This window comes from Salmo salar, chromosome ssa06 (genome assembly GCF_905237065.1).
Source record: "Salmo salar chromosome ssa06, Ssal_v3.1, whole genome shotgun sequence".
NCBI classification, from domain to species: domain Eukaryota; kingdom Metazoa; phylum Chordata; class Actinopteri; order Salmoniformes; family Salmonidae; genus Salmo; species Salmo salar.
Genome location: NC_059447.1, coordinates 88,946,378 through 88,957,142, shown reverse-complemented (window position 1 = coordinate 88,957,142; position 10,765 = coordinate 88,946,378). Strand labels below are relative to the sequence as shown.

At 47.2% G+C, this 10,765-nt stretch overlaps 1 protein-coding gene across 3 annotated transcripts in view; it reads left to right on the top strand.

The window, feature by feature from the left end:
• Positions 1 to 9,476, top strand: part of LOC106608315 (zygotic DNA replication licensing factor mcm3) — a 30,245-nt gene extending 20,769 nt beyond the window's left edge. For 2 of the 3 annotated variants that reach the window (XM_045721140.1, XM_045721139.1), the window contains one exon: positions 1 to 226. This exon is cut by the window's left edge. In XM_045721140.1, the coding sequence (XP_045577096.1) occupies positions 1 to 185 (185 nt within the window). In that variant the 3' untranslated portion in view covers positions 186 to 226. Of the gene's footprint in view, positions 227 to 316; positions 444 to 6,106; positions 6,258 to 7,049; positions 7,191 to 7,403; positions 7,502 to 7,974; positions 8,049 to 8,257; positions 8,370 to 9,149 lie in introns of those variants that run through there. The other variant, XM_045721141.1, reaches the window with a different exon arrangement.
• Positions 9,477 to 10,765: the final 1,289 nt, after the last annotated feature.

Sequence of the window (10,765 nt, the reverse complement as noted above, 5' to 3'; positions counted from 1 at the left end):
CAGATCTAGGATCAGATGTACCACCAGCGACAGGTAACACTCTACTACTAACCACAGATCTAGGATCAGATGTACCACCAGGGACGTCATTTTCAACGTCATTCATCTCAGCTACTTATCAAGGCTTTGATCTGAATCAGATGGTTTTAGTGCTTGGCTTGAACAACCGTCTGGATATCCTGTAGCTTTCCTGTGTGTGTGTGTGTGTGTGTGTGTGTGTGTGTGTGTGTGTGTGTGTGTGTGTGTGTGTGTGTGTGTGTGTGTGTGTGTGTGTGTGTGTGTGTGTGTGTGTGTGTGTGTGTGTTGTGTGTTGTAGCGATGGCCTTTGGTGGATCAGTAGACATCCTGGCCACTGAGGACCCAGACTCAGTTCAGGAGGAGCAGGAGGAACTGCAGGTCTACGAGAAACACAACAACCTGCTGCATGGCACCAAGAGACGCAGGTATGGAGATACACACACACATATACACACACACACACACACACACACACACACACACACACACACACACACACACACACACACACACACACACACACACACACACACACACACACACAGGAAACACAACAACCTGCTGCACGGCACCAAGAGACACAGGTATGGAGATATACACACACATATACACACACACACACACACACACACACACACACACACACACACACACACACACACACACACACACACACACACACACACACAGGAAACACAACAACCTGCTGCACGGCACCAAGAGACGCAGGTATGTGCTCTCTCTCTGGGCACGCTCGTATTGGCACGTGGACATTCCACTTTAGGACCAATAGACTGGTCTAAATGTGTACTGTTGGGGGTACTTTAGTTGGGAACCACTGGTCTAAATGTGTACTGTTGGGGGTACTTTAGTTGGGAACCACTGGTCTAAATGTGTACTGTTGGGGGTACTGGAGTTGGGAACCACTGGTCTAAATGTGTACTGCTGGGGTACTGGAGTTGGGAACCACTGGTCTAAATGTGTACTGTTGGAGGTACTGGAGTTGGGAACCACTGGTCTAAATGTGTACTGTTGGGGGTACTGGAGTTGGGAACCACTGGTCTAAATGTGTACTGCTGAGGGTACTGGAGTTGGGAACCACTGGTCTAAATGTGTACTGTTGGGGGTACTGGAGTTGGGAACCACTGGTCTAAATGTGTACTCTTGAGGGTACTGGAGTTGGGAACCACTGGTCTAAATGTGTACTGTTGGAGGTACTGGAGTTGGGAACCACTGGTCTAAATGTGTACTGCTGAGGGTACTGGAGTTGGGGACCACTGGTCTAAATGTGTACTGTTGGGGGTACTGGAGTTGGGAACCACTGGTCTAAATGTGTACTGTTGGGGGTACTGGAGTTGGGAACCACTGGTCTAAATGTGTACTGCTGAGGGTACTGGAGTTGGGGACCACTGGTCTAAATGTGTACTGTTGGGGGTACTGGAGTTGGGAACCACTGGTCTAAATGTGTACTGTTGGAGGTACTGGAGTTGGGAACCACTGGTCTAAATGTGTACTGTTGGGGGTACTGGAGTTGGGAACCACTGGTCTAAATGTGTACTGTTGGGGGTACTGGAGTTGGGAACCACTGGTCTAAATGTGTACTGTTGGGGGTACTGGAGTTGGGAACCACTGGTCTAAATGTGTACTGTTGGGGGTACTGGAGTTGGGAACCACTGGTCTAAATGTGTACTGTTGGGGGTACTGGAGTTGGGAACCACTGGTCTGGGCGAGGAAAAACAAACGTACAAAAGTACATGTTTTAAGTACCCCTATTTTTCTGTTATTACTCTGTTATTACGGTGCTATCACTCCGTTATTACGGTGCTGTCACGCTGTTATTACGGTGCTGTCACTCTGTTATTACGGTGCTGTCACTCTGTTATTACGGTGCTGTCACTCCGTTATTACGGTGCTGTCACTCTGTTATTACGGTGCTGTCACGCTGTTATTACGGTGCTGTCACTCCGTTATTACGGTGCTGTCACGCTGTTATTACGGCGCTGTCACGCTGTTATTACGGTGCTGTCACGCTGTTATTACGGTGCTGTCACGCTGTTATTACGGTGCTGTCACTCTGTTATTACGGTGCTGTCACGCTGTTATTACGGTGCTGTCACTCTGTTATTACGGCGCTGTCACGCTGTTATTACGGTGCTGTCACTCTGTTATTACGGTGCTGTCACTCTGTTATTACGGTGCTGTCACGCTGTTATTACGGTGCTGTCACTCTGTTATTACGGTGCTGTCACTCTGTTATTACGGTGCTGTCACTCTGTTATTACGGTGCTGTCACTCTGTTATTACGGCGCTGTCACTCTGTTATTACGGTGCTGTCACGCTGTTATTACGGTGCTGTCACGCTGTTATTACGGTGCTGTCACTCTGTTATTACGGCGCTGTCACGCTGTTATTACGGCGCTGTCACGCTGTTATTACGGCGCTGTCACGCTGTTATTACGGTGCTGTCACGCTGTTATTACGGCGCTGTCACTCTGTTATTACGGTGCTGTCACTCTGTTATTACGGCGCTGTCACGCTGTTATTACGGCGCTGTCACGCTGTTATTACGGCGCTGTCACTCTGTTATTACGGTGCTGTCACGCTGTTATTACGGTGTTGTCACTCTGTTATTACGGTGCTGTCACGCTGTTATTACGGCGCTGTCACGCTGTTATTACGGCGCTGTCACTCTGTTATTATGGTGCTGTCACGCTGTTATTACGGTGCTGTCACTCTGTTATTACGGTGCTGTCACGCTGTTATTACGGCGTTGTCACTCTGTTATTACGGCGCTGTCACTCTGTTATTACGGCGCTGTCACTCTGTTATTACGGTGCTGTCACTCTGTTATTACGGCGCTGTCACGCTGTTATTACGGCGCTGTCACTCTGTTATTACGGCGCTGTCACGCTGTTATTACGGTGCTGTCACGCTGTTATTACGGTGCTGTCACTCTGTTATTACGGTGCTGTCACGCTGTTATTACGGTGCTGTCACTCTGTTATTACGGTGCTGTCACGCTGTTATTACGGTGCTGTCACTCTGTTATTACGGTGCTTTCACGCTGTTATTACGGCGCTGTCACTCTGTTATTACGGCGCTGTCACTCTGTTATTACGGTGCTGTCACGCTGTTATTACGGCGCTGTCACTCTGTTATTACGGTGCTGTCACGCTGTTATTACGGTGCTGTCACTCTGTTATTACGGTGCTGTCACGCTGTTATTACGGCGCTGTCACGCTGTTATTACGGTGCTGTCACTCTGTTATTACGGCGCTGTCACGCTGTTATTACGGTGCTGTCACTCTGTTATTACGGTGCTGTCACGCTGTTATTACGGTGCTGTCACTCTGTTATTACGGTGCTGTCACGCTGTTATTACGGCGCTGTCACGCTGTTATTACGGCGCTGTCACGCTGTTATTACGGTGCTGTCACGCTGTTATTACGGTGCTGTCACTGTTATTACGGCGCTGTCACTCTGTTATTACGGCGCTGTCACTCTGTTATTACGGTGCTGTCACTCTGTTATTACGGTGCTGTCACGCTGTTATTACGGCGCTGTCACGCTGTTATTACGGTGCTGTCACTCTGTTATTACGGTGCTGTCACGCTGTTATTACGGCGCTGTCACGCTGTTATTACGGTGCTGTCACGCTGTTATTACGGCGCTGTCACGCTGTTATTACGGTGCTGTCACTCTGTTATTACGGTGCTGTCACGCTGTTATTACGGCGCTGTCACGCTGTTATTACGGTGCTGTCACGCTGTTATTACGGTGCTGTCACTCTGTTATTACGGTGCTGTCACTGTTATTACGGTGCTGTCACGCTGTTATTACGGTGCTGTCACGCTGTTATTACGGTGCTGTCACTCTGTTATTACGGTGCTGTCACTCTGTTATTACGGCGCTGTCACTCTGTTATTACGGTGCTGTCACTGTTATTACGGTGCTGTCACGCTGTTATTACGGCGCTGTCACTCTGTTATTACGGCGCTGTCACTCTGTTATTACGGCGCTGTCACGCTGTTATTACTGCGCTGTCACGCTGTTATTACGGTGCTGTCACTCTGTTATTACGGTGCTGTCACTGTTATTACGGTGCTGTCACGCTGTTATTACGGCGTTGTCACGCTGTTATTACGGTGCTGTCACTCTGTTATTACGGTGCTGTCACGCTGTTATTACTGCGCTGTCACGCTGTTATTACGGTGCTGTCACTCTGTTATTACGGTGCTATCACTCTGTTATTACGGTGCTGTCACGCTGTTATTACGGTGCTGTCACTCTGTTATTACGGTGCTGTCACTCTGTTATTACGGCGCTGTCACTCTGTTATTACGGTGCTGTCACTCTGTTATTACGGTGCTGTCACGCTGTTATTACGGTGTTGTCACTCTGTTATTACGGCGCTGTCACGCTGTTATTACGGCGCTGTCACGCTGTTATTACGGTGCTGTCACGCTGTTATTACGGTGCTGTCACTGTTATTACGGCGCTGTCACTCTGTTATTACGGCGCTGTCACTTTGTTATTACGGTGCTGTCACTCTGTTATTACGGTGCTGTCACGCTGTTATTACGGTGCTGTCACTCTGTTATTACGGTGCTGTCACGCTGTTATTACGGTGCTGTCACGCTGTTATTACGGTGCTGTCACGCTGTTATTACGGTGCTGTCACTCTGTTATTACGGTGCTGTCACTGTTATTACGGTGCTGTCACGCTGTTATTACGGTGCTGTCACGCTGTTATTACGGTGCTGTCACTCTGTTATTACGGTGCTGTCACGCTGTTATTACGGCGCTGTCACGCTGTTATTACGGTGCTGTCACGCTGTTATTACGGCGCTGTCACGCTGTTATTACGGGCGCTGTCACGCTGTTATTACGGTGCTGTCACGCTGTTATTACGGTGCTGTCACTCTGTTATTACGGTGCTGTCACTCTGTTATTACGGTGCTGTCACGCTGTTATTACGGCGCTGTCACTCTGTTATTACGGCGCTGTCACTCTGTTATTACGGTGCTGTCACGCTGTTATTACGGTGCTGTCACGCTGTTATTACGGCGCTGTCACGCTGTTATTACGGCGTTGTCACTCTGTTATTACGGCGCTGTCACTCTGTTATTACGGCGCTGTCACGCTGTTATTACGGTGCTGTCACGCTGTTATTACGGTGCTGTCACGCTGTTATTACGGTGCTGTCACTCTGTTATTACGGTGCTGTCACGCTGTTATTACGGCGCTGTCACTCTGTTATTACGGTGCTGTCACTCTGTTATTACGGTGCTGTCACGCTGTTATTACGGTGCTGTCACGCTGTTATTACGGTGCTGTCACTCTGTTATTACGGTGCTGTCACTCTGTTATTACGGTGCTGTCACTCTGTTATTACGGCGCTGTCACGCTGTTATTACGGTGCTGTCACGCTGTTATTACGGTGCTGTCACTGTTATTACGGCGCTGTCACTCTGTTATTACGGCGCTGTCACTCTGTTATTACGGTGCTGTCACTCTGTTATTACGGTGCTGTCACGCTGTTATTACGGCGCTGTCACGCTGTTATTACGGTGCTGTCACTCTGTTATTACGGTGCTGTCACGCTGTTATTACGGTGCTGTCACTCTGTTATTACGGTGCTGTCACTCTGTTATTACGGTGCTGTCACTCTGTTATTACGGTGCTGTCACGCTGTTATTATGGTGCTGTCACTCTGTTATTACGGTGCTGTCACTCTGTTATTACGGCGCTGTCACGCTGTTATTACGGCGCTGTCACTCTGTTATTACGGTGCTGTCACTCTGTTATTACGGTGCTGTCACGCTGTTATTACGGCGCTGTCACTGTTATTATGGTGTTGTCACTCTGTTATTAGTACTGCTGCACAGTAGTCTCAATGGAGATGGACCTGGCCTGAGTGCCGTGGTAACCATGTACTGTGGAAATACGGTTTTAGTAAACGTTGTTAAACTGGAACCTAGTTGTTGCGTCGTCGTTTTTAAGTTAAAACCCTCTCCGTCTTTCTTCACTCCTGCATCTTTCTCTGTACCCATCTCCGTGCTAAATCAGTTGTTATATTGTTGTTTAGAGAGAAGATAGTGAGTAAAGAGTTTATGAGGAAGTACATCCACATCGCCAAGGTGTTGACCCCAACGCTGACCCAGGAAGCAGCCAATCACATCGCTGAAGAATACTCCAGGCTGAGAAGCCAGGAACAGCTGGGCTCTGACATCGCCAGGGTGAGTAGTGTAGAAGCGCACACAGACAGAATAGCGCAGTTATTTGTCTGTTTATGGACCTGCCTGTTAGCTTCCACGATTCTTGCCATTCTCCTTGGACCTCTCTCATCAACAAGCTGTTTTTGCCCACGGGACTGCCACTGACTGGATGTTGTTTGTTTGTCGCACCATTCTCAGTAAACCCTAGACACTGTCATGAGTGAAAAGCCCAGGAGGCTGTTTCTGAGATATAGGAACCGGCGCACCTGGCAACAGCGATCATACCACGCTCAAAGTCCCTTAGGTCACTCGTCTTGCCATTCTAACGTTCAGTCGAACAGTAACTGAATGCCTTGATGCCTGTTTGCCTGCTTTATATAGCAAGCCACGGCCACGTGACTCACTGTAGGAGCGATCCATTTTCATGAACAGGGTGGTGTACCTATTAAACTGTGTCAAGTGTCCCCCCCCAAATGAACAGCAAACCTGGTTTCAAAAAACAGATAAAGCAACACCTCGCGGCACAGCGCCTCTCCCCTATTTGACCTAGATAGTTTGTGTGTATGTATTGGTGTTTAGGCTACGTGTGCCTTTTTAAAAATGTATGTAGTTTCTGTCCTTGAGCTGTTCTTGTCTAATGATGTCCTGTATTATGTCATTCTGTATTATGTTTCATGTTTTGTGTGGAACCCCAGGAAGAGTAGTTGCTGCTTTTGCAACAGCTAATGGGGATCCTAATAAAATACCAAACCCCCCCCCCCCCCATCTAACCTTCTCCCCCGTCTGACCCCCTGCCCCCCTTTCCCCCTCCAGACGTCCCCAGTAACTGCTCGTACTCTGGAGACCCTCATCCGTCTGTCTTCTGCCCACGCTAAAGCCCGCATGAGTAAGGCTGTGGAGCTGGAGGACTCTGAGGTCGCTGTGGAGCTGGTCCAGTTCGCATATTTCAAAAAGGTCTCAACATCCATAGTTGATTGATTGTTTTTTGTTGTTGTCTTCCACATGGTGGCCAGCCCATATCGGGTTATAACACAATACAGCCTTTACGCTAACATACATCTTCATTTAAATAAACTCTGCTGAAGTTTTAGTAAAGCCTGTCTGTCTGCAGTTAATACAGAGTGAGTTTATTCTGAAACTAGTCGGTTCTGTTCCATGGTCCTGTAGGTTCTGGAGAAGGAGAAGAAAAGGGGGAGGAAAGAGTCTGACTCTGAGGAGGAAGAGGAGGAGACAACACGACGTACCCCTCGCTCAGACAAGAAGAGGTACGGCATTAGACTGTAGATGTAAACAAACACTGTATAGCCACAAAACATGGTTACAACGATCACTATGGATGGTCAGTCCTTGTATCCATAGCTCTGCCTATGAGTTAGAGAGTTGTTCCATTTCTCCAGGCCCCATCCCTCAGCTTTTTACCAAAACAGAGACGGGGTGTCCACTTTGTTAAAACAAAACTTTGGTCAACTAACACTCACACTTGACTCCCCCCTCCTAACTAGCACTGACTTCGGTGATAGCTACTTCATTGAGGAAAATTGCATTTACTATGACTGTGATATGTGGTTGTCTCACCTAGCTATCTTAAACTGAATGCACTATAACTATAATTCGCTCTGGATAAGAGTGTCTGCTAAATTACAAAAAATGTTATGTTCCAGCTGCGGATTGGCCCTTTAAAATGATAGTTGCTGTGTTTTCTGTACATGATGTCTGTAATTCTGTGTTTGTCCTGTAGGGGTCGCCGTAGTTCCCAGAGCAGCAAGGTCGACGACCCGTATGACTTCGCTGGAGAGAAGGACATCCCTGAGAGTAAGAACCAGACGCTTCGTGAAAAGCACTGTGGGCTCGATTCTGACTTGAGATAAGTTGACATAACATGGGCTTCAGTCAATATTTTTCTTGACTTATGTCCATGTTAAGTCAACTAATCTGAAGTCGGAATCGAGCCCTATATGATTCAAATTGATTCTCAGTTTCGGAATTGTTACCATACACTTTGTTTGGCCCTCTTCCCACAGTCCAGGCTGGCACGCCCAAACCGGCTGAGGCAGAAGAGGAGCCTATGGATGCCCCTGTCCCACCTAGCAAGGACGGACAGACTGACGGACAGACTGAGGTGTCTGCAGACAGGTGGGTTACAGTGCAGAGACTCCTCTCATTCTACCATCAGTCACTCTGTTAGGGGACCCTTCAAAGACCTGAAACGACTGGATAGGCAAAATGGTTGAACTGTGAACAATATGTACTGTTGGAAGTCTAGGGGGCTGGATGCTATATATATATATATACTGTTGGAAGTCTAGGGGGCTGGATGCTATATATATATATATATATATATACTGTTGGAAGTCTAGGGGGCTGGATGCTATATATATATATATATATATATATATATATATATATATATATATATATGTACTGTTGGAAGTCTAGGGGGCTGGATGCTATATATATATATATACTGTTGGAAGTCTAGGGGGCTGGATGCATATATATATATATATATATATATATATATATAATGTATGTACTGTTGGAAGTCTAGGGGGCTGGATGCTATATATATGTGTACTGTTGGAAGTCTAGTGGGCTGGATGCATATATATATATATATATATATATATATGTACTGTTGGAAGTCTAGTGGGCTGGATGCTATATATATATATATATATATGTACTGTTGGAAGTCTAGTGGGCTGGATGCTATATATATATATATATATATATATATATATGTGTATGTACTGTTGGAAGTCTCGGAGGCTGGGGGCTAAAATAGATCCAAGACCTAGTTAGGATAGGCATGTCTCTATCGCTCCACTTAATGGAAGGGTGTTATTTCCCTCTTTCTTTACATTTTTATCCTCTCTCTCTCTGTCTCTCTCTCTCTCTTTCTGTGTTTTCCAGGCTGAAGGAGTTTAAGTCTTCCCTCCTGGAGGTGTTCCGTTCCACACAGTCCCAGCCCGTCGGTATGAACTCTCTGATGGAGAGCGTCAACAAGGACAGTGACGCCCCCTTCACCCCGACAGAGATCCGGGCCGCCCTCGATCGCATGCAGGACGACAACCAGATCATGGTGGCTGATAACATCATCTTCCTCATCTAAAGACCTGGGACAACGGCATTATCTTCCTCATCTGACAGAGGTGGAGCGAGGAGAGGGAAGAGGAGGAGAGGGAAGAGGAGAGGGAAGAGGACGAGAGGGAAGAGGAGGAGGAAGAGGAGGAGGTGGAGAGGGAGGAGAGGGAAGAGGAGGAGGTGGAGGAGGAAGAGGAGGAGGAGAGGGAAGAGGAGGAGGAAGAGGAGGAGGAAGAGGAGGAGGAGGAGAGGGAAGAGGAGGAGGAGGTGGAGGGAGGGAGGAGGAGGTGGAGGGAGGGAGGAGGAGGTGGAGGGAGGAGAGGGAAGAGGTGGATGGAGGAGGTGGAAGAGGAGGTGGAGGTAGGAGGTGGAGGTAGGAGGAGGAGGTGGATGGAAGAGAGGGAGAAGGACAGAAGGAGAAGCAAGCGTCTGAATGGAAAGATGTTGTTTCCCAATTGAGACCAAGAAGAATTGAAGTAAATTTTGACTGGTTCTTCTGGATTTTCAGTTCTCTTGCATCTTCCAGTTAGATTTCTTTTGCAGCAACCACTTATGGACTTAAAAAGGAGTTGAAAGATTTTGGTTTTCTGTTGTTTAATGTCTTAGGTTTATTCTTGGATTAGTTTAAACGTTTTGTTTATTTGCTTTACTCATGTTTTAGCTAGATGTTACGGTATGTACAAGGTCTGGTTACAGTCAAGAGCTGTGGGTTAAAAGGACCGTTGTCTATGCCTTCTTTTTTCACTTCTATTCTGTTTAAAAAAATATATTTTTTTAGAAAGACCTTTCTTGTATATATTGTTTTGTTAAAAAAAAAAGGTTTTCATTGTAAAGTTTTGTCAACTGTAATAGTGCATCGAGATTGAACATTAAATAGTTTGATGTTAAACGTTATGTGGCTGGTTGAAGATACACTAACAGCTTGTGCTTGGCTCTCATTTACATACACACACACACTTACACACACACTGAGGGATAACGTATCCCTTTCATACAACAGATGGACAATGCAGTGAGGTGCAGTTGCCTGTGAAATGGGGTTTCACTGCATTGTACAATGGGGATATCATAAACTGTGGTTTTGATTGGACTCCCTAGCCTAACCTCCATCCAGGCTAGTCTCTCTGCTCTTTACACCCACACCTGTGTCATCTACTGGGGTACGGGCCCCAACCCACACCCTGCCTCTCCTCTATCCTTATAGCCCCAACCCACACCCTGCCTCTCCTCTATCCTTATAGCCCCAACCCACACCCTGCCTCTCCTCTATCCTTATAGCCCCAACCCACACCCTGCCTCTCCTCTCTCCTTATAGCCCCAACCCACACCCTGCCTCTCCTCTATCCTTATAGCCCCAACCCACACCCTGCCTCTCCTCTATCCTTATAGCCCCAACCCACACCCTGCCTCTATCCTTATAGCCCCAACCCACACCCTGCCTCTAT